This window comes from Rhincodon typus, chromosome 18 (assembly GCF_021869965.1).
Source record: "Rhincodon typus isolate 14 chromosome 18, sRhiTyp1.1, whole genome shotgun sequence".
In the NCBI taxonomy this organism is placed as follows: Eukaryota; Metazoa; Chordata; class Chondrichthyes; order Orectolobiformes; family Rhincodontidae; genus Rhincodon; species Rhincodon typus.
Genome location: NC_063349.1, coordinates 42,430,346 through 42,452,665, shown reverse-complemented (window position 1 = coordinate 42,452,665; position 22,320 = coordinate 42,430,346). Strand labels below are relative to the sequence as shown.

Below are 22,320 nucleotides of genomic sequence, written 5' to 3'. Positions count from 1 at the left end.
TGATGCTGCTTGGCCTGCTGTGTTCATCCAGCCCTGCACTTTGTTGTGTCTCAACATTGTTCTGCCTTCCTCACATTTCAATCACTTCATCTGAACGATCAACACTTCACCAAAATCTGCAACTGTAAGGGATTTGAGGCCTAATTAAATGGCAGAGTGGGCACTGACAGTTAATTACGTATGAATCTTTAGTTGGCCCAGGCATTTGATATTGGTATCTGGTGATTCACCTGAACTTTTTTTTTTAATCTGTGGAATTAGTTCTGTTGCACCATGAATGTAGCCGAAAGCCTAACTTCAAGAAACAGATAACATGATCTATGAGATTGGGCTTTTCTTTTGAATTGAGTTTCTTGGGTTTTTGAATTGTGTGGGTAAGTGGTACATGATATACGGGTAGCGTTAACTGGAGCCATTAACTAAACTGTGATGAACTGCGTCCTAGTTTTAGTTAAGTGTGTCTTTTGTCATTGTAGGTGCTGTGGTGGGACGACTTATAAAACTATTCATTGTATTTTTCACGTGACATTAAATTTCTATTCTGTTCGAAGGAGCCGGGTAGAACATTGCTCCGTGGAGTCTGCGCACTGTTGACCCCGCCACCAAGCAGCGGGCGTCGATCCGGGTTCTGGAGGCGCGGCCAACTTCCGGGTCAAGGGAGGTTGCAGCTTCCGGCGGTTGGGTAGAAGCTGAGGGGACGGTGACGCTCGAGCTCCCGAGATGGTAGGTGTCTGCGGTCTTAAGTGCTCGCTGTGTCCCCACACTGACCGGGAGTCGCTTCCCTCCCCTCGGCAGCCTGCCCTCCCCTTGCTTCCGAAAAGCTGGTTAACGGGGGGGAAGTTGAATCTTCGATCTTCTCGTTTTCCGTCTTGGTCGGGCACGTGTTGCGAATATTCACGATGCCGGGGCCGGTCCCCTTCCCCCACCCCCGGGGTTGGGCAGCGGTTTCTTCTCCCCAACCTCTACCCTCAGCACGTATCCACCGGTGGGATGGAAGCTTTGTGTGTGTGTGTATGTGGGTAGGGTAGATTGGGAAGAGACTTCAGGCTGACAGCACCGGAATCGGCTTTGACTGGGGACAATTAAATTTGAAAACACAGATTCGGCGTCCGAGAAAACCCCCAGCCCCTCGCCCGTTCCTTTCCCCCAACCTCCCTCTCATCGGGCGGAGTGTCACCGATTCCCGGCTGCCTCTAGATAGCGGACAAAAGCGGCATCGCCGAAAGTTCCAGTACTCCTGAGGGCGGGGCTTCATTGTCGAAGTGTGCGCAGGCGTAGTCTGTTCCCCCCCTCTGCTCAAATGTGAATAAATTGAACCGGGCATTTTTATCATCGTCAACAACCCAAGTCTCTTACCTCAGGTGGATAAGGCTGTTGAGGCATAGAGTAGAGGATTAGCAGGGCCATGCAATGTAAGAGGTGGGAAGTTGACTTTGGGTATACAGCACACAAACAAAAGTCCAACCAGACCATGTTCATGCTCCACTTTAAAGTTATGTCAGTATTGTATTAAACAGTACACTTACAGCATAAAAAAAACCGAAAGAACTACAGCTGCTGTACATCAGGCACAAAAACAAAGTTGCTGGAAAAGCCCAGCAGGTTTGGCAGCATCTGAAGGAAAAAACAGAGTTAACGTTTCGGATCCGGTGACCCCTGTGCTGCAGGAAATATGTGATTGCAGTATACAGGGTGCAGAAATAAAGCAAAACTTGTTTTCTTTGGGCCAGGAGACTGAGGAGAGGTTAGAAGGTGCCTAAATTTGCAGAATCTGGAGAAAGTGGATTCATTTTTAAAAGTTCACAGTCAAAAAAAACTCAAGATAAGTCTTGAAGGAAGGGAAGAGGCTTGGCTACTATACAGCAGAGACAGTTGATGGATATGGCTGTCAGTGATGAGCTAAAGGAAATGTTGCATGTACAGGAGGCCAGAATTTGAATAATTTAAGAGTTCTGAGGGTTATGAACTTACGAATTAGGAGCTTGAATAAGTCATTGATCTCTTAAGCCTGCTGTATCTTTGTAGCTGATTTGATTGTGGCCTTAACTTCTATATACTTATTTCCTCTTACTTGTATGGATCTTGTTTATCATTAAGATGCCACGCGTTCCTCTAAACTCCAGTGGTTAGAAGTACAACCTATTCAACCTTTCTTCACAAAATAAGCCCTTTGTCCCACCAATGAGTGGCGTGAACCTTCGCTGAACTGCTTCTAATGCAGTTATGTCCTTTTTTGTATCAGGAGGCTTGAGGTGGTTGCTGAGAGAGGGAAGAATGAAGCCATTAAGAGAATTGAACATACAGATTAAGTGTGCGTTTTTATGGACCTGTAACATCTATCACTGACCTATATTTGTTCTGAGTTAAGATATGGGTTGCAGTTATGGATGAGAGGCCACCTTGAAGAACATTTAGGGAATAAAAGCTGAGACGAGAGTTTGATGACCTCCTCATATGATAAAAAGTAATTTCATTGTCTGCTTTTCATTTTTTGTGTTTTTACTAACTTAGTGAAGTTGCTGTGCTGTTATGACTAGTTATGTTCCGTTGAGCACTGCAGCTTAAGTAAGTTGGAAGTCCTCAAATTCCTGCACTTAAATCTGGCATGCATGCACTTGATTGTCGTTATTCAAGCAAATACAGTAGTTCAAGTGCAAATAAAGATGGTTCAACTTTTCAACTTAGGATAGTGCTCTGTATTTGAAAATAAAAAAAAATGCTGTGGCTATGGTAATTTACTAATTTGAAAGTACTTGTTTTATCATTCATTGAAATTTGCAATATTAATTTGAAGTTTAATTATTTTGTTAGGCTTCCCTTTCATTTGCCCCTGTGAACATCTTCAAAGCTGGTGCCGATGAAGAAAAAGCTGAGACAGCCCGTCTGGTAATAATGCTTAAATTAATAGCCTTTCAATGTTCATATTGGCATTTTGGAATAATGCATCTAGAAAATGTTTAAAAGCAAAGTTGTAGCATCAGTGGGCTGATGTAGTTAGCTGAAAATATCAGTAGGGGGTCGAAATTAAATCATATTTGTCTTTTTCATCAATAACTTTATCAGCATTGTCTGATTAATTGAAGGTTTGTATTTATGTTCATTATTGTAGGCAGTTGATCTCTACGCACTTAAACTTTTTTCAGTCCCTGATGATATTTTGAAGCAATGGTCCCTTTTAAATTTTCTTTGCTTCACTTTGTTCAGTTCAGCATTTAGTACCTTTTATACATTTTTACACAGCCTTGAATGTACGGTACTTTGAAGGGAGTAGCTTATGAGCAGTCTGTTTCATACCTTCACAATCTCAACGTAATTGTGTATGTGCGCAACTTGAGGAATTATTGTTCAGGTCAACAATGGGGCAGGTGGTCGAGGGATATTTGTTTAGTTCATGGTACCCCACCATGATGTGTCAAAAAAAACTTACAAAGTAGTTTATTTTAAGAAAGTCCTCCAATTTTCACTGAGACCTGGATTTACTTGACATTCACATGCATTTTATAGTGGTGTGTTGGAAAGTGGATAAGATCTAGAATTGAATTGATCACTGGAAATCAAACTATGAATGTTTTTCCTTTAAAATTGCAAAGTATAATTAGAGTTTTGCATCGGACAATATATTTTCAACATGTGTTTGATTTGTTTCAGTCATCTTTTATTGGTGCCATTGCAGTTGGAGATTTGGTTAAAAGTACCTTGGGTCCAAAAGGCATGGTAAGTAGCAAAATTCACACTTTTCAACATTTGTAAACTTGAATGTAAATTAAGTTCTCTACACTTTAAATGAGATTATAGGCTATCTGAGATTAGAACTTTTTATTGTAATTTACCTTGCTGTTTAATTTTATCATTGGAGATTTATAGGAAAGAATATTTTGTTGGGTGCTTCGTAGCTAAGATAATATTTATTCTGAAACTGGTGGCGCAGTGGCTCAGTGGTTAGCACTGCTGCCCCACAACACCAGGGACCCAGGTTCAATTCCAGCCTCAGACAACTGTATGTGTGGAGTTTGCACGTTCTCCCTGTGTCTGTGTGGGTTTCCTCCAGTTTTCTCCCACAGTCCAAAGATGTGCAGGCTTGGTGGATTGGCTGTGCTAAATTGCCCGTAATGTGTAGATTAGGTGGGTTATAAGGGGAGGGTCTGGGTTGGGTGCTGTAAGGGTCGGTGTAGACTTTTTGGGCTGAAGGGCCTGTTTCCACACTCTAGGAGTTCAATGATTTCTATTCCACTCAAAGGAATTAATTTTTCTGTTCTAGGACAAGATACTGCTGAGTGGTGGAAGAGATTCTTCTGTGACAGTGACCAATGATGGAGCAACAATCCTTAAAGCTATAGGTGTTGATAACCCAGCAGCTAGAATTTTAGTTGGTAAGTTAACAAATGATCAGTTGTGTAGATGGAATTTAAATAAACCTTGAAATTTTGTAGTTGGAGTCAAAAGTAGAATGGGAAAGGACCTTATCTGTTCTGTTGGCCATCGACTTAATTTGCCGCTGAGTAGAGCTGCGAATTAGGCTGTTGAAGATCTCTTTGACCTAGGCTTTATGCTGTTGCTTTCTAACGTATCAACGTACACACACTTCAAACTGAGTGGATGAACTTTAAGGTTTTGGATGAACTTTTACAGGAAATTCTCCCCAAAGGTACAATATATTTGAGAGTGCACCCATGGCAGTTAACCTCAGTGACAGGTGAATAAGATATATATATTTCTGAAGGCAACACTGGCATGCTGTGTTTAAATTTACATAAGTTAATTTGACATAACTTTCTCTTTGGTTATTTAGTGTGGACCTTTTTGTGTTGGAGCTTGGCAGATTGGTAATTTTGGTAAAATTGTATGCTGTAGGGAAGGAAGAGCAATTATTATCTTGGCTGAATAACATTGCTGTCTGGAGAGTTTCTAATGGAGATGGTTTGACTGATTTCTTACTCACAGAGCTGTCCAAGGTACAAGATGAAGAAGTTGGAGATGGTACTACGTCTGTGACAGTGTTAGCCGCTGAACTCTTGAGAGTAAGTGAAATGTTTTCAATTTCTCTAATTGCAAGGAAATGTCAAAAGAAAGAATAATATTTTTGTATTTTTACAACAGTTGGTTGTATTGTACTTACCTGCTTGTTAACTTGGCTGTAAAATGAGAGGAGTTACGGAAATTAATTTTGGATTATAAAACTCAGATTTTATCGACCAGAGTAAAATACAGAAACATTGAGTAGATAATGGGATATTTCAAATTTTGTTGTCTGAGTTGCTATATTTTCCGAATTGCAAGGATAGTGTTTCTTTGCATGGAAGCATGAAATTTAAATAGATTTACTGAATAATAAAAGGAAACATTTTACAGTTGATACTCTTTGCAGGATTTTACATATGGGAGGGAAATAATAGTGGATAGGAAGGACCTGTGCTCTGCATAACCCATATTAAGAGGCTGTCCAATAAGAAGCAATAAAGGATAATTATATATGGTGTGTATATATAGGTACTGTTTTTTTTCAGAGTCTGGGGGAGGTCTGACGTTGGTAGTTGGGAAGCATGGTAGATTTTAGAATACATTTTTGTGGAAAAAAATGATTGTGTACCAGTTCTGGGAGAAACAGATGTTACTATTTTGCTGGAGAGCAGTTTTTGTGAGAAACTGGGATAATAGGGCATTGAGGGAGCAAGCAGTCGGGGGGATTTCGTGGATCCTTTAAATGAATTAGGATGTGATTGTGCAGTATCTATAAAGGATGGAAAAGCCAGAAGGAGAGCTGGACACTGCCAAAGTGAAGTGCATTGTTTATTTGACAGCAGTTAAAGTGCAGGTGGTCTTGAAGCACCAGATTTTTTGATTGGTTAATGTGACTTGAAGGAATGGTGGAGGCTTAGGAACATGGTTAGAAACAAAAAAAAACTTGGGAGTTTCTGCTGTCAGACAGTTTTGACGTTAGTGGTCTTGATTAGGACGAGGAAGTGATTACGCAAACATAACAGTCAAAAGCTGCTGGGAAACATGAAGTTGAGACAGATGGTGGAGTTTTAAGTTATCAGTATGGCTTGATAGTGGTGCTGTGAGCCCGCTTTCAAGCAGTGCTCGAAATAATATATAATGCAGAATAAAGGAAATATTGCATTGTATGAGCTATCATTTTTCTGATGAGTTTCTCTCAGTTCAGTTGGATGTACAAGATTGAAGAACTGAGCGTTCTGGTGCGTGAGCTAACATTTGTTCAGAGACCTATATGATTATACTAATGGTAATTTGTATTGTTATTTTTAGAGTCCACTTTCTAATTTGGCTCCGAAACAGCTTGGGGTGTGCTGATGATCTCGGTTGTACTCATTTAGTGAGAAACAATTTTCAATAAAATTGCTACTGGGCTGAAAGAAATGAAATTTGTTTTTGTTGACACCAGTAGAATGTTGGATTTGTGTGGGTGTAACCAGAGTACTGTTCAATTTCAGTAGAATAGGAAGGCATTTAAGAAATGTCAAATAATCCAATGGAAGTAAAATTGCGTTTGGTATATAATTTACTTTCAATTAAGTATTCTTAACGTAAATCTTTCTGTTAATTTATTCTTAACGGTTATAGTAACTGAGTCCATTTACTTATGTCAACAAAAAGGAAAGTTGGAGAGCCTTGGACTAATGCTTCTACAAATGCAATTCTGTATATGCCACAAGAGGACGTACAAGATGATGCTGCTAGAATCTTTCTCATAATTCACATTTGTCTCCACATTGTGTCTTATCATCAATTTTAGAAACATAAGAGTGAATCATTGTTGCAATGCGAATCTGATTAATGCACCAGTATAATAATATTTTGGTTATGTTGAATTTACAGATAAAGCTCAATTTCTATGTTGTTTGAACATCTGCTGTTGTCCTTCTTTTAAAAAAGAAGTCATGTACAATCACATTCTTACTGCAAAGGGACATTTTTATAAATCTTGTTGAAATTCTTTTTGGATGTTAGTTTATATTGCAGTCTGTCTTAAGCCTTTAATTAATGGATTGTTCACTTTCTGAATAATTTTCTGCTTCCAAATAAATAATCCAATCAGTTACTGAATTGAGAATGTCACATTAATATGCTTGGTTAGCTGTCAATAAAAATTGATATGAAATTAATTTTGTTTTGAGAGTCGCTATTGATTTTATGGCCATTTCATTCCCCTTAGGAAGCAGAATTACTTATCGCTAAAAAGCTTCATCCTCAGACAATCATTGCCGGTTGGAGGAAAGCAACCCAGGCAGCAAGGGATGCTTTGAAAAAAGCTGCAGTGGATCATGGGTGAGATATTTTGTAGTGTGTTCTTTTTTTAAAAGGTATCAAAGGAAAGTGACCTTCCTTATTAAATTGCACAAAGGTTGCTTCTGATTCAAGGCATTGCTGAATGTTAAAAGCCAAAAAATTAATTTACACCTTTGACAAATTTTCAGTTCTAAAATGTTGGAAATCCATTGATCACTAATTGAGTCTTAACATACCAGATCCAAAATAACTTATTTTAAAAATGCTTAGTGTAAAATTAAGTAATCTGGGCCCAAATTTTCAGTGTTGAACTACATATGTGATTTCATATGTATAGTGATGCCAGGAGAAATCTCAGCTAGTTCAGAGTTTCTATATTTAAAACAGTAAGATTTTTATCACCAAGGAATAACTCTAACTCTAATTTATAGTCTGTGGTGCTGTTCGCCAGTCTCACATAGAGGGAAAACAGCAGCAACCTTAAGATTGTATTTTTAGGAAATGTCTCATCCTTTATTCTTCTGCTGTATTATAATGCAAATTGTGCAAGATTGCAAAATTAAGTCCAGTGTGTCAGTAACTCTGATTTTCAAATTAGCACACTGTTAGTTCACAAGCACTACTATTATTGGGGTGGGGTGAATGTTACTTGTCATATATTATGTCACAAGTCTTGGTATTTCATGCTCAGAAATGCTGTCACTTACCAACCATTATAAATGTTTACCATTTACTTCTTGAATCACTTGATCTTAATTGTGGGCTTTTTATATCATTTTGCATAATTATGTAGTTGAAAGAATTGAAACGAGGTTGCAGAAATAAATTAGAGTACTTATGTAATTGTGTTTTCTTGTAATTATCATGTTTGTGACTCATTTTTATTAACAGGGATGATGAAGCTAAATTCTATCAAGACTTGATGAATATTGCCAGAACGACACTCTCTTCCAAACTGCTTACTCATCATAAAGATCACTTTTCTAGTCTGGCTGTGGAAGCTGTGGTCAGACTGAAAGGCTCTGGTAATCTTGAAGCTATTCAGGTGATAAAGAAACTTGGAGGGAGCTTAGTTGATTCCTACCTGGATGAAGGTAACTTATCTCCTAATTCATTAGAAAAAGTTACATCTAGATAATGTCCAGTAGGTAGAATTTGGGTGATGAATTTGAAAAAGAATTAAACCATTGTCATTTGAAATGCCTGTTGCTATAATCCAGACACAATTCACTTTGAAATGATTCACTGTCAGCCACAGATTATATAATATCTTGGATACATTTTGTGGATTTCCACAAAGATGTTTCCTATCTTTCTTTACCTTCCCTTATAGGCTTTCTTGTTACCAGAGTTTGGAATCTGTCTGGTATGGTTTAAAGGCACTCAGTGGTGTATATTATGTTTACAGTATTTTACAGTTGAATATTTATTGCTATGTTACAGAAATGAGGGAAATGATTTGCACAATTTTTTATTTTTAAATCTGACATTAAATAAGTCATCAGTATAAATGTTTTCATTGTGCTCACTTGTGATAATTGATGGAATACATTTTGTCACCTTGCTATAAATTTTTACAGTATGAGTATGAATATTTTCGGGGGATAAATAGTAATGGTGTTCTACACAGAGAGTAGTTATAGATAGTTCTAAGAATAACATAATATAGATTTCATCAAGATTGTCTAAATCTTTGAAGAAGTATGTACATTTGTTTGCAGGCTTTCTTTTGGATAAGAAAATTGGAGTTAACCAACCCAAAAGAATTGAAAATGCAAAAATTCTGATAGCAAACACTAGTATGGATACGGATAAAATTAAGGTGAGTATGGATTGTTTGGGTGTTCATTTTCTGTCACCTTTAAGAAACTTTACTGGTCTTTGCTATGTGCCATAATTAGAATTCTACAATTACTTTTAACTCGATTTATCTTTTGACAGATATTTGGTTCCCGAGTGCGGGTAGATTCTACTGCAAAAGTTGCAGAAATTGAACTGGCTGAAAAGGAAAAAATGAAAGAAAAGGTGGATCGCATCCTGAAACATGGAATTAATTGTTTTATCAATAGGTAGTACTGAAAACTATAATTTAAGACAGTTGTTATTTTCAAAAGTTTTCAGATAAATGAGCTGACTTTCTTTTTAGTTTATTGCAACTGTGTATGAATACCCTTCAATTTTTGTTTCAGGCAGCTCATTTATAATTACCCTGAACAGTTGTTTGGTGCGGCAGGTGTTATGGCTATTGAACATGCTGACTTTTCTGGAATAGAACGCCTTGCACTTGTAACTGGTAAGTCAAAGAAGTAATTCTCAAGATACATTTGCCCTGTAGTTAGATGTTGCGCAATATCAGAACAATTTATTTCAAAAATTGGTACCTGCTTTGTTCATTGTTGCTTAATTTCTTTTCATTTATTTTCCTTAGTATTTGATTTTTCAGGCATTCTCAATTTTTATCTTAAACTGTCGTAGAATTTTGAAGTAGAAATCATGTGGCACTTTGTATTATTTTGTAGTGTGACAAATTCATTGTCAAATGCATAAAATCTTGCAGCTTGTGTATTAGATCAGTTTTTATACAATCATGGAATAATGCGGCACAGAAGGTAGCAATTTGGCCCATTATGTCTATGCCAGAGATTTTCTTTTGTAGAGATATCAAATTAGTTCCACTCTCCTATTCTTAGCCCAAATTCTATAATTTTGTTTTCTTCAAATACAGGAATCCTGCAGTTTCCTCTGATTCTTTGCCAGTATCCTTTAATATTGTCTGTCCTGGTTCCTGACCTCCTCCCCTGGAACCATGTTCCTGTTACTCTTCAAATTCATGAATGGTTTTGTCATGTTTACTTTTAAATTTCTCTGCCTTGAGGAGAACATCCCAGTTTCTCTAACCTCTTCGTGTAACTGAGGTTCTTCATTCCCAGTATTTAAAACCGCATTTGCAACCTGCCCTACATTTGTGTTTCACCCATCTCTGGTCTCAGTTTTTCCACCCCATTGAAAATTCAGCCAATCAATTCTCCAAAAGTCTGTTACTGTCCTTATTGTTTACCATAATTTTGAGTTTCATGTCATCAGCAAATTTTGAAAGTGTCCTATTTACCCAGGCTAGGTTTTTTTAATATATATAAATATCAGTAGTCCAAGTTCTAAGAGACTTTCGTCTCTGAGACCATACTACTTCCTATTCCTTTGCCAATTTTGAAACCATTTTGCTATTGTTCCTTTACGCCCCAGACATTGATTTTAATAAGCCTGTTGTGTGGTACTTTGTACATGTGAAGCTTCAAGGGAATTGGCAATTACTAACCACGTACCTACCTTCATCCTCTCAAAGCAGGAAAGAACTCCAAGTTTGTCAGACAAAGTTTGGCTTTGACAACTCTGTATTGGCTCTCATTTATTAGCCCATACTTTTTCAAATGCTAATTAATTGTTTTCAAGATTACTCAGCTTATAGAACATGGGAAAAAGACCCTTTGGCCATCATGTCTGCTCCAGTAATCAAATATCCATTTGTTCTTATCCCATGTACCAGCAGTTCTCCTGTGGCTTTGTATGCTATGACATTTCAAGTGTTGTTACTGTTTATAAATGTTTCAAAACTGTTGTAAGCTAAAGTGGCTGTTGTTGCTTCTCCCTTCCTTTGTAAAACTTTTCAATGAATTTTCAAGGCACTGGGTAGCAAAGGCTATAGATCCTGATGTGAGCCCGCTGTGGTACTGAAGACTGGCGTTCCACAGCTAGCTCTGCTCTGAGGCCAAGTTGTTCAGTAGCTATAACATATACCAAAAGCAACGTAGAAAATTGCCCAGGCGTATGCTGTCCATAACAGTAGGACAAATCCACTGTAGCCAATTACACCACCTCAATTTGACCGAGAGTCTAAATGACTTGCTTCTGCTTCTAACTTATCATCTTTTTACTGATGATTGAATGTAAGGTGTCCCTAGCAGTGCTATCAAGAGGCATTTACTCTGCAACAACTTGCTGTGCCAGGACAAAGTGGAATGCTTGGTTGATACTCCATTCACCACCTCAAACATGCACTCCTTCACTGAGTCACAGTAACAGCAGTATTGCCATTTGCAAGATGTTTCTTGGACTGGAAGCCTGTCACCAAACAGTGTTCCACGAGGATCGGTTCTGGGTCCTCTCTTTGTCATCTATATTCTCATCCAAATCATTTACATAAAAGGCAAAGTTAGTATGTTTGTGGACAACACCGAAATTGGTGGCATCGTAAACAGGTGAAGAAGGTTTTCTAAGATTTCAAAGGGATCTTGATCAAATGGGTCAATTGGCTGAAAAATGGCAGATAGTGTTCAGTCTGGACAAATGTGAAGTATTGCATTTTGGTACAACAAATGGGCAGGACATATACAGTTAATGGTATAGCCTTGGATAGTGTTGTACAACAGAAGGACCTAGGCGTTCAGGTACATAATTCTTAGCTTGCATCACACGTAGGGTGATCAAAAAGGTGTTTAGCATGTTTCCCTTCATTACTCAGTCCTTTGAATATAGGTGTTGGGAAGTCATGTTGAGGTTGTATGGGATATTGGTGAAGCGTCTTCTGGAGTACTGTGTCCAGTTCTGGTCGCCCAGTTATAGGAAGGATATTATTAAGCTGGAGAAAGTTCAAAGGAGATTTACCAGGATGTTGCTCGGTATGGACAGTTTGAGTTATAAAGAAAGATTGGATAGGCTGGGACTTTTTTTCCACTGGAGCATGGGAGGTTGAGAGACAACCTTTATAGAGATTTATAAAATCTTGAGGGGTATAGATGGGTGTCTTTTCCTAGGATGGGGGATTTCAAGACTGAAGGGCCCGTTTTCCTGCACAGAGTGGTTTGCATGTGGAATGAACTTCCTGAGGAAATTGTGAATGTGGGCACAATTACACTGTTTAAAAGACATTTGGATAAGAACATGAATAGGAAAGGTTTGGCGGGATATGGGCCACGAACAAGCAGGTGGGACTAGTATAGTTTGGGATTATGTTTGGCATGGACTGGTTGAAGTGAAGGGTCTGTTTCTGTGCTCTCTGACTCTGTTGCAGCAATCTGCAATTTTTCATCAGTACCTTCCAACTGACCCCCACCCCATGACGAGTTGGTGGACTGGGCAGGCAGATACCTGATGAATGTGGAGAAGAGTGGAGTGATGCATTTTGGTAGGAAAAATACACAAATAAACAATGTAAGGTAAGGGTTACAATTCTTAAGGAAGTGCAGGAGTGGAGGGACCTGGGTGCACATGTGCATAGGTCATTGAAGGTGGAAAGAACAGTTAGTAAAGCGTACAATACCCTGGATTTTATTGATAGAGGCATATAGAGTACAAGATAAAAACCGAAAGAACTGCGGACGCTGTAAATCAGGGACATAAAGAAAGTTGCTGGAAAAGCTCAGCAGGTCTGGCAGTATCTGTGAGGAAAAAATCAGAATTAACATTTCAAGTCCGGTGACCTTTGAGGTTCTGAGGAAGGGTCACTGGACCCGAAACGTTAACTCTGATTTTTTCTTCACAGATGCTGCATGACCTGCTGAGCTTTTCCAGCAACTTTGGTTTTCCAAGCGGTCTTTCCTTCTTAATGGGTTTTAATTGTTGTGTTAGGTCTAGTTCTCGGGAAGAAGGCAGCATTTGGGGAACAATGATCATAACAGGCTTAAAAGTGATCAAGAAACGAGACAAGACCCAATCAAGTATAAATCAAGGAGGACTGATTTTATTAAGTTGGAACAGGATCTGGCTCTGGTCAGTTGGAATCAAAAGGTGATAGGGAAATTAGAATATTAATCATGCAAATGTTCAGAAAGTGTTAATTTGCTTTAGAACTGACATTTTTATGTATTTTAAGCTCTACAACCTTCAGAACTTTTGAGTTGAAAAACTTTAGCTCATGAACTTTGACCTCTTTGATTATCCTCTTACACATGTTCTGTTATTTAATACATATCAACTGCATCTAATCATCGCCTACACTTTTTTTTGACTACGGTTAGCACTCGCTTTGCCTTTTGTTCTGGGCACCTTTATTGTTCATTCCACTTCGAGTCATACAGCATGGAAACAGACCCTTTTGGTCCAACTCGCCCGCACCGACCAAACTTCTCAACTTGACTTTGTCCCATTTGCCAGCGTTTGGTCTGTATCCCTCTCGACCCTTCCTACTCATGTACCCATCCAGATGCCTTCTAAATATTGTAATTGTACCCACCTCCAACCATTCCTCTGGCAGCTTATTCCGTACACCCACCACTCTCTGCATGAAAAAGTTGCCTCTCAGGTCCTTTTCAAATCTTTCCCCATTTTAAACCTATGCCCTCTAAGTTTTGGACTTCCCTGTCCTGTGGAAAAGACTTTGGCCATTCGCCCTATCCATGCTCCTCATGATTTTATAAACCTCTATAAGGTCATCCCTCAGCCTTCAATGTTCTGAGGGAAAAAAGCTCCAGCCTATTCAGCCCTCCCTATGACTCAAACCCTCCTGTCCCAGCAACATCCTTGTAAATCTTTTCTATACCCTGTCAAATTTAATAACATCTTTCCATTAAAAAGCCAATCAGAATTCTATGCAGTATTCTAAAAGTGGCCTCAGCGTAGTCCTGTACAGCCTCAATATGACATCCCTACTCTAGATATTCTGAGTGATGAAGGCAAGCATGCCAAATGCTGCCTTCACCACCCTGTCTATCTGCAACTCCCTTCTCAAGAAACTACGCACCTGCACCACAAGATCTCTTTGTCTGGCAACACTCCCTAGAGACCTACCATTCACTGTACAAGTCCTGCCCTGTTGCCCCCCTCTTCTCCATCCCTTTTTTAAATAACATTAAACTCATCACTTTTCCAGCCTCCTTGAGTTTCAAAGACTACTCCTATTCGACTCAGTGTTAGCTGTGTTCTTAGAGCCTGCTAGACCTGCTGATTTTCTGCAGCACTTTGCTTGTATTTGTTATCAAATCACCAGGCCACTGTCAGGCAGACTACAGAGCAAATTGCATGACTCCATTCACTTATGTTAAATTTAAAGATACAGTTCCAAAATTGTATTTATGAAATTTATGTGGTTAACGTTCCTGAATACCTTTTTGCACCAGTTTTCAGCTGCTAATTTTCCCATTTGAGCCAGGCTTGTCACTGTCACCATACCATAATCTCACGAGGCAGATTGCACCTGCAGCAGTCAACCACATTGACGGTCTGGGGTGCATGCAGACACACCCTAGGTGATTTGCATTTGACCATTGTTTCCTCCTCTTCCTGAAATATTTTTTAACTCAGGTTACTTGCTTTTACTGATTCTCTGTGCACCTTGTTTCTTCTCTCTAATATTTCATCTTTGTGTCCACCCCTTGACCCCTTAAATATCCCCCACAGCAAAAGTTGACATTTCCACAGGACCATCAATCTCTGCTCTGTTGGGATACAGCCTGTTCACCTTATACACTTTCTTCCTTTCCCAGAACTTATCCCAATGATTTTAGTGGTGAAAAGTTGAGGGATTAAGCAAATGATTGTTGAGAAGTTTGACTAAATCTTTGAATCTGCTGTATCTTTAGTAATGTTGCATGTAAGAGGATAGTGTAGTCCCTGATGAAAACTGGTTTAACAGATGTACCATGTAAAATAGATAGCCTTTTGCATACTTTGTATCGTAGGCCTCTTTTGAACAAGCATTTTACAGGGCGATAAATACTAAATGTTTGCATTAGATGTTTGGAAAGTGTAGAAATGTTTTTTGCAATCACTTCTGTGCGTTCGATGTAGGCAATAACTAGTGATTTAATATGCTGCAATAAACAGACAAACTGAAACCAGTTGTTGGGTTAGGAGGAGCCTGGTTTTAATGGGCAACTCTAAATGGTAATAAAGATGTGTTATGATTTGCTCCAGTTCTGTTATTCACCAGCTATTTTTGGAGTATAACCTCCCGTTATATCATTCACTTCAAGATTTTTCAACTATGAAGAAGTGATCGCAGCATTGAGAATGCAAAATTTATTTAGGTGACCTTGCTGAGTTCCTATGTGTGGAATCGCAGGAGATGGGGGAGATACAAACAAGAATTTTGCATCAGTGTTTACTCTGGAGAAGGATATGGAAGATAGAGAACGTGGGGAAATAAATAACGACATCTTAAAATGTCCAGATCTCAGGGGAGGAAGTACTGGATATCTCAAAATGCGTAAAGGTAGATAAATCCCTGGGACTTGATCAGGCGTACCTTAGAACTCTGTGGGAAGCAAGGGAAGAGATTTTGGGCTCCTTGCTGAGATACTTGTATCATCAATAGCCAGGTGAGGTACCAAAAGACTGGAGGTTGGCTAACATGGTGCCACTATTTAAGAAAGGTGGTGAGGAAAAGCCAGGGAACTATAGATTGGCATGACTGATGTCAGTGGTGGGTGAGTTGTTGGAGGGAATCCTGAGGGGCAGGATTTACATTTATTTGGAAAGACGAGGACTGATTAGGAAAAGTCAACGTGGCTTTGTGCATGGGAAATCGTGTCTCACTAACTTGAGTGAGATTTTTGAAGAAGTAACGAAGAGGATTGATGAGGGTAGAGCAGTGGACACAATCTGTATGGACTTCAGTAAGGTGTTCGACAAGATTCCTCATGGTAGACTGGTTCGTAAGGTTTGATCACCCGGAATAGAGCAAGAACTAGCCATTTAGATACAGAACTGGCTTGAGGGTGGTGGTGGAGGGTTGCTTTTCATACTGCAGGCCTGTGACCAGCAGTGTGCCACAAGGATCACTGCTGGGTCCACTGCTTTTTGTCATTCTTATAAATGATTTGGATGCAAATGTAAGATGTATGGTTAGTAAGTTTGCAGATTACATCAAAATTAAAGGTGTAGTGGACAACGAAGAAGGTTACGTCAGTACAAAGAGATCTTGATCAGATGGGCCAGTGGACCGAGGAGTGACAAATGGAGTTTTGTTTAGATAAATAAGGTGCTGCATTTTGGAAAGGCAAATCAGGGCAGGATTTATACACTTAATGGTAAGGTCCTGGGGAGTGTTGCTAAACAAAGAGATCTTGGTGTGCAGGTTCATAGTTCCTTGAGAGTGGAGTCACAGGTAGCTAGGACAGTGAAGAAGGCATTTGGGATGCTTGCCTTTATTGGTCAGTGCATTGAGTACATGAATTGGGAGGTCATGTTGTGGCTGTACAGGACATTAATTAGGCCACTATTGGAATACTGTGTGCAATTCTGGTCTCCCTGCTATAGGAACAATGTTGTGAAACTTGAAAGCGTTCAAAAGATTTACAAGGATGTTGCCAGGTTTGGAGGGTTTGAATTATAGGGAGTGGCTGAATAGAAAGGGGCTATTTTCTCTGGACCATCGGAGGCTGAGGGGTGACTTTGTGGAGGTTTATAAAATCATGAGGGGCATAGATATGGTAAATAGACAAGATCTTTTCCCTGTGGTGGGGGGCTCCAGAACTGAGGGCATAGGTTTAAGGTGAGAGGGTAAAGATTTAGAAGAGACCTAGGAGGCAACTTTTTCATGCAGAGGGTGGCATGTGTGTGGAATGAGCTACCAGAGGAAGTGGTGGAGGCTGTACAATTACAACATTTAAAAGCCATCTGGATGGGTATATGAATAGGAAGGGTTTGGAGGGATATGGACAAAATGCTGGCAAATGGGACTCTTTATTTATTCAAGATATCTGGTCGGCATGGACGAGTTGGACCGAAGGGTCTGTTTCCATGCTGTATATCACTGACTCTAACTTGATGTACATTGATTTTAAGTTTATTGATATATCTGTGACTAATTTCAGGTGGTGAAATTGCTTCAACATTTGACCATCCGGAATTGGTTAAACTGGGACATTGTAAAGTTATTGAAGAAGTCATGGTTGGTGAGGATAAGCTAGTTCGTTTTTCTGGAGTGGAGCTCGGTAAGTAGCTGTTCACAATATTGAGATGTTCAGTTGCGCCAGAATAAATACAACCGGTTTTTCTTTCAGAATTCTTGAGAATGTTAAAATATAATGCACATTGATTCTAATATTCGTTTGCTCACTTGCTATATCTTTCCACTCATCCTGAAGGTGAAGCATGTACCATTGTTCTTCGAGGAGCTACTCAGCAGATTCTCGATGAGGCTGAACGATCTTTGCATGATGCCCTCTGTGTACTTGCTCAGACAGTGAAAGAAACCAGAACTGTGTACGGTGGAGGTATGTTTTATAACCTTTTGAGGGCTTGCTAATTACTCCAATGTTTAGGTTTAAATAAGTTCATGACTTAACTTGCCTCTGAAGCAGCAACTGTGATTTGCCCACTCTGCTCTGTAGTGCTTTATATAGATTCTACTGCAACCCTGCAATCTTTTAGTAAATTGAAACAAGGTATTTGGTTATCTTCTGTAACAACACCTTTCTCATCTCACATACTGGCTAACGTTCTGCTTTTTCATTCATTGGTGGGTGCGGACGTTGCTAGCTAGTCCAGTAATTAATGCCCAAGAAGGAAGTTCAAAGTGAACCACGTTGCTTTGGACCTGGAGTCATGCAGGCCAGCCCATAGAAGGATGTCAGATTTCCTTCACTAAAAGACGTTAATGAACTTCGAGAAGTTTTTACGTCACTCAACAGTGGTTAATGGTCATTGTTAGAGCAAGTTTTAATTCCAGATTTTTTTTCAATTGAATTCGGATTTTACTATCTGCCACAATGGATGTCAAACCTACTTTCCCAGACGTTAACCTGGGCTAAATACATTACCACTCTGTCACCATCTTTCCCAAATTGTCACTAAAGCCTTGACTATTCCATTAGATTTTTGGCAGGCCTCTGTTCCTCTACCATTGTAAACTTTCATTCCATACAAATCTCTACATCTCCCAAAGCTTATTCTAGGTCAAGTTCTGCTTGCTTATCACATTTATGTTGGTCTTGATCACTTGGAAGTCTCAACTTTCTTAGTAAGCTTTTGTTTTGGTCAACATTTCAGCTCAAATAGTTTTGTACAAATTGGTTTTGCAAAATGCCTGTGCATTTCAAAAGTAATTCATTAAGTGTGAAGTGTTTTAGAATTTCCGTAGATGTAAAATTTATCAAGATTTTAAACAATTTGTGCCCATTGCAATTCAATTTAACTATTCTTTGATATAGACACCTACCTGCAGACCATTGGCAGTAATGTTGCAGGAATTGTAATTGCATGTGCAGTGAGTGTGCTCCCTGCAGTAGCAGTGGAATGGATGCAGCCATACATTTAAGGGGGAATTTTATTTTAAAAATTAAAGTCAGCTTTACAACATGGCAAGAGCCCTTCGGCCCATTGTGTCTGTGCCAGTCAATAAGAACTCATCTACTTTGATCCTGTTTTCCATCACCTGGCACAAAGCCTTGTCCTCTATGGAGTTTCAAGTATTCCAGATATACCCCATGCTCTGGGTGTGGGAGAAACATGCCTCGAATCCCTTCTAAACCTCCTATCCCTTGCCTTTAAATTTATTATTCGGATTGCATGTACAACAGCAAACAGAGCGAGCGCGTGGTGGTGGATGTATAATTATAAAGTCAGCAGACTTGCTTGCGTTCATGTGGCAGTGCAGTGACAGGAGGTAATGATTATAAATTAAAGTTTTCTCTGCTTAGTTTGGTTTTAACAATACATTTGGATTATTAGTCAGTTCTAAGTTAATGGAAAACTTGAATGCAAAATTGGTGTTGCAACACGCCTAGATGACAATCTTAGTGTACAGAAAATGCCACATCAAAAAGGTGAGAGTCTAGATCAAGGAAGTTGTATGTTTAACATCAAGATAAAACTACTTGGCATTGGCATTCTTCAAGAATGAGATTATAATTTAATGGTTTGTATGACATTTGACCCTCAAGTTTGTATCAAATCAGAAGCACTCTCAGAGGAATGATGTTTGCTTGTTTGTTGTAATGCAATTACTGTTCCAGATTTTCTGTTGCACAATGCAGTGATCAATTTTTCATAATTCCTAATCTTTCCCCAGGCTGTTCAGAGATGTTAATGGCGCAAGCTGTGTCTGAACTTGCTGTTCGAACACCAGGCAAAGAAGCTGTAGCAATGGAGTCATTCGCTAAAGCACTAGGAATGGTAAGTTTCATTACAGGGTTGCACCTTGCTTTCTTCTTCCTACTCTCTCTCAGCTTGCCATGTGAACTTCCAGTGTTTTAATTACCAGATTTCTTCTGTACACATAACTGTATAAATAAAAATAATTTTCTAAGCGATAGTTATCAAGTTTGTCATGTACTGTTCATTTAAGCTTTAATGATTGATGTTTAATCGTGCTTTTTACTTAAGTATGTTATTCATGGGTATTTTTGGGATTACTCTGAATTACTAATACTTTGAGCAGTTAATCATAGTTGCAGTCATCCATCTGGTTACTTCACAGCTAAATGCAAATTTCTAAAACTAACATAACTTACATTTTCCAGAATTGTATGTTGTATGAAAGGTTTTGCTTATGGCAATTTGATCTCTCAAATCCATACTTAAGATTTTCCTATATTTGCTGCCATACAACACAAGGAAAGAAAAGGTCTTTGCCTAATGTATAGCTCCGTTCCATCCATATTATATATCAGATGAAATTTAATACAGAGATTCAAACTGGAGTTCTACCTTCTTACATAATTTGTGTAGTATAAGCACTAGGATGTAGATGTTAAATATTTTTGTTAATTTATATGCTTAACACTAAGTTCCAATTACAGTTTCCAAATAGGAAGCTGTTCTGCGCAACAGTAATTGTGAACAAATTTTTAATTTCACAATGATGAATAAATAGTTCCAGATTATGGCTCTGTTCACTATGCAAGTTCTTTCCAACCGATACACTAGCTAGCATTCGAGACTAGCTGTCAGACTTGAAAAACATGTGATTACTTGTTCTACAAATGTAACATATAAAGTATGGTTGGGGTACAACATTGGCTTTTTTACACTATTTTAAGCTTCTGCTTGCTGTTAGCACACTCCTGTCAAGCTGAATACACTTTGAATATAGTGCTAGGCCACACTTTGGTAGAAACTGTACAACGTCATGAACATCTAACAACATTACATTATTTATCCCATGTACCACGATGATCATAAAATCCTGCAACTTGTGTGAAAGTAAAAGTCAGTTCCTAATCTTTACACTATTTGTTTAAAACAAAAGTTAAATTATATCAGTTACTCTATATGGTGCATTTATTTTCTTTCTCCTCAGCTTCCCACAATCATAGCTGATAATGCTGGGTATGACAGTGCAGATTTAGTGGCTCAGTTGCGAGCTGCTCATAGCGAAGGGAAAACAACATATGGATTGGGTAAGAAATTCAATAGAGCATTTGTTTGATTGAAATAATGCATTTAAAATGAGTACAGGGTATGACTTAGTTATTTTTTACATTAAGTAAAACTCTGCAATTTCTATTTTTAGACATGACAAATGGCACTATTGGAGACATGGCAGCATTGGGTATTACAGAGAGCTTCCAAGTGAAGAGACAAGTTCTGCTGAGCGCATCAGAGGCAGCTGAAATGATCCTTCGAGTGGATGATATTATTAAGGCAGCTCCAAGGTAAAGCTTTATCCATGCCAGACATTGACTCGGAATAATTTAAATAAAATGTTTAAATGAAAATAATGTTTGTGTACACATGATCTGATCTAAAAGAGGAACACTTCATAAGTGGGACTTAATTTTTTTTTGTGTTCCTCTATGGCCACTCAACACCCCACGTGCTCTAATCTGTAAAGTCCTATATGTTGTTTGTATCTTTGCTAGCTTTCTGCATTTTGCAGAATTTGGTAATCTGATCTACTTCAGTGTAATGGTTATTAGTAATACAGACTATCTCCCTTTCAGGAAACGTGTACCTGATCAACATCCTTGCTGAGTTGTGAACATCAATAATGAGAACACTTGGATCATGTCGATCGTGAACACCGGACATCATCCAGTAGAACGAAAAAAGAAGATTTGTATTTATAAAGTTTCAGTACATTTAAGTAAACGTCTTGGTTCAATTTGAATGATCTTTTCTTCATGCAGAATTACTGTTCTAGCTGAGGCTGTATTCAGGGTGTCTTACATTAAAGTTTTGCCGTCACAAGTTCTTGTGTTTTTTTTATTTCAAATTTTGGAGCATCTATTTATATTTTCCTGGAAGAGCAACAAACCTTTGTCACAATTCACTTGGGTAGTGTGCTGGAAATCAAGCCACATTTTTCATGGAATTGTCACAACTGTGAAAATTTATTTAAATCACCAAATGCCCAATTTTACCTGACTATCTAATTCAGGTTAAAATAAAACGCACACTAGGTTTTTATCATAATCAAATCATTTTCAACCAGTAGCAAAAAAGAAACATGAATTGTTAGCTTACAGCTCAACTCTATCCCTTTCTAAAAATTCCCATACATAGTCACACAAAGACCTGAGGACAAGGATATTAAGGATGGAAAAAAGAAAAATGTTGGAAGAAATAGAGCTGATCCAGACCAGAGAAGTTTTTTTTTGGTTCTTTCTGCTTCCCTTCAGTTTGATGAGATGAAGTTGTTTGCACATCAGTGCTGTCTTTCTTTTAAGGGTAAAGGATTTGCCCTTTAGGTTATTTATCTCCTTTTAGCAGCATTTTGCAAAGAGTGGTTTGTAGGAACATTTTCTGTTATTTCACAGGAGGGAGAGAGATTTTAGGCACTTCCTCCTTTGTAGGTTGGATGTTTTTCCCCTGTTGTCAACATATGTAGTTGTAGCCGCCTTTCTTTGGAAGCAAATGCCAAGTCCACAACAACTGGTCAGTTGAAAAACTGGAGGGCAGTCTTTGGATAAAACTGCCCTAAAATCTTTTGAGTTGATGCTCCCCTCCACTGTTTGATCTGGCAACTTTGTAGATACAACTCTCAATGGGTTCCAGTAACTCTCATTTTTTAAAAACTGCTACATGACTTGCCATTTTCCTTAGTTTAAAGCAATTGCTTTGGTCCATAATCCTAAAAGAAAACAGCCTTTACACCCATACAGGTTCTTAACAAATAGAAGGAGAGCTGCTCAC

The 22,320-nt window shown here is 38.7% G+C and overlaps 1 protein-coding gene across 1 annotated transcript; it reads left to right on the top strand.

Annotated features, from left to right (window-relative positions):
• The first annotated feature begins 591 nt into the window (after positions 1-591).
• Positions 592-21,375, top strand: cct2 (chaperonin containing TCP1, subunit 2 (beta)). The gene is made up of 16 exons (XM_048607501.1): positions 592-723; positions 2,812-2,886; positions 3,649-3,714; positions 4,259-4,370; positions 4,942-5,018; positions 7,175-7,287; positions 8,140-8,342; positions 8,970-9,070; positions 9,190-9,317; positions 9,438-9,541; positions 17,058-17,177; positions 17,331-17,459; positions 19,256-19,359; positions 20,486-20,585; positions 20,699-20,840; positions 21,129-21,375. Exons 1-16 carry the CDS (start codon positions 721-723, stop codon positions 21,157-21,159), a joined length of 1,608 nt encoding a protein of 535 aa, XP_048463458.1. The 5' UTR covers positions 592-720; the 3' UTR covers positions 21,160-21,375.
• The last annotated feature ends 945 nt before the right edge of the window (positions 21,376-22,320 follow it).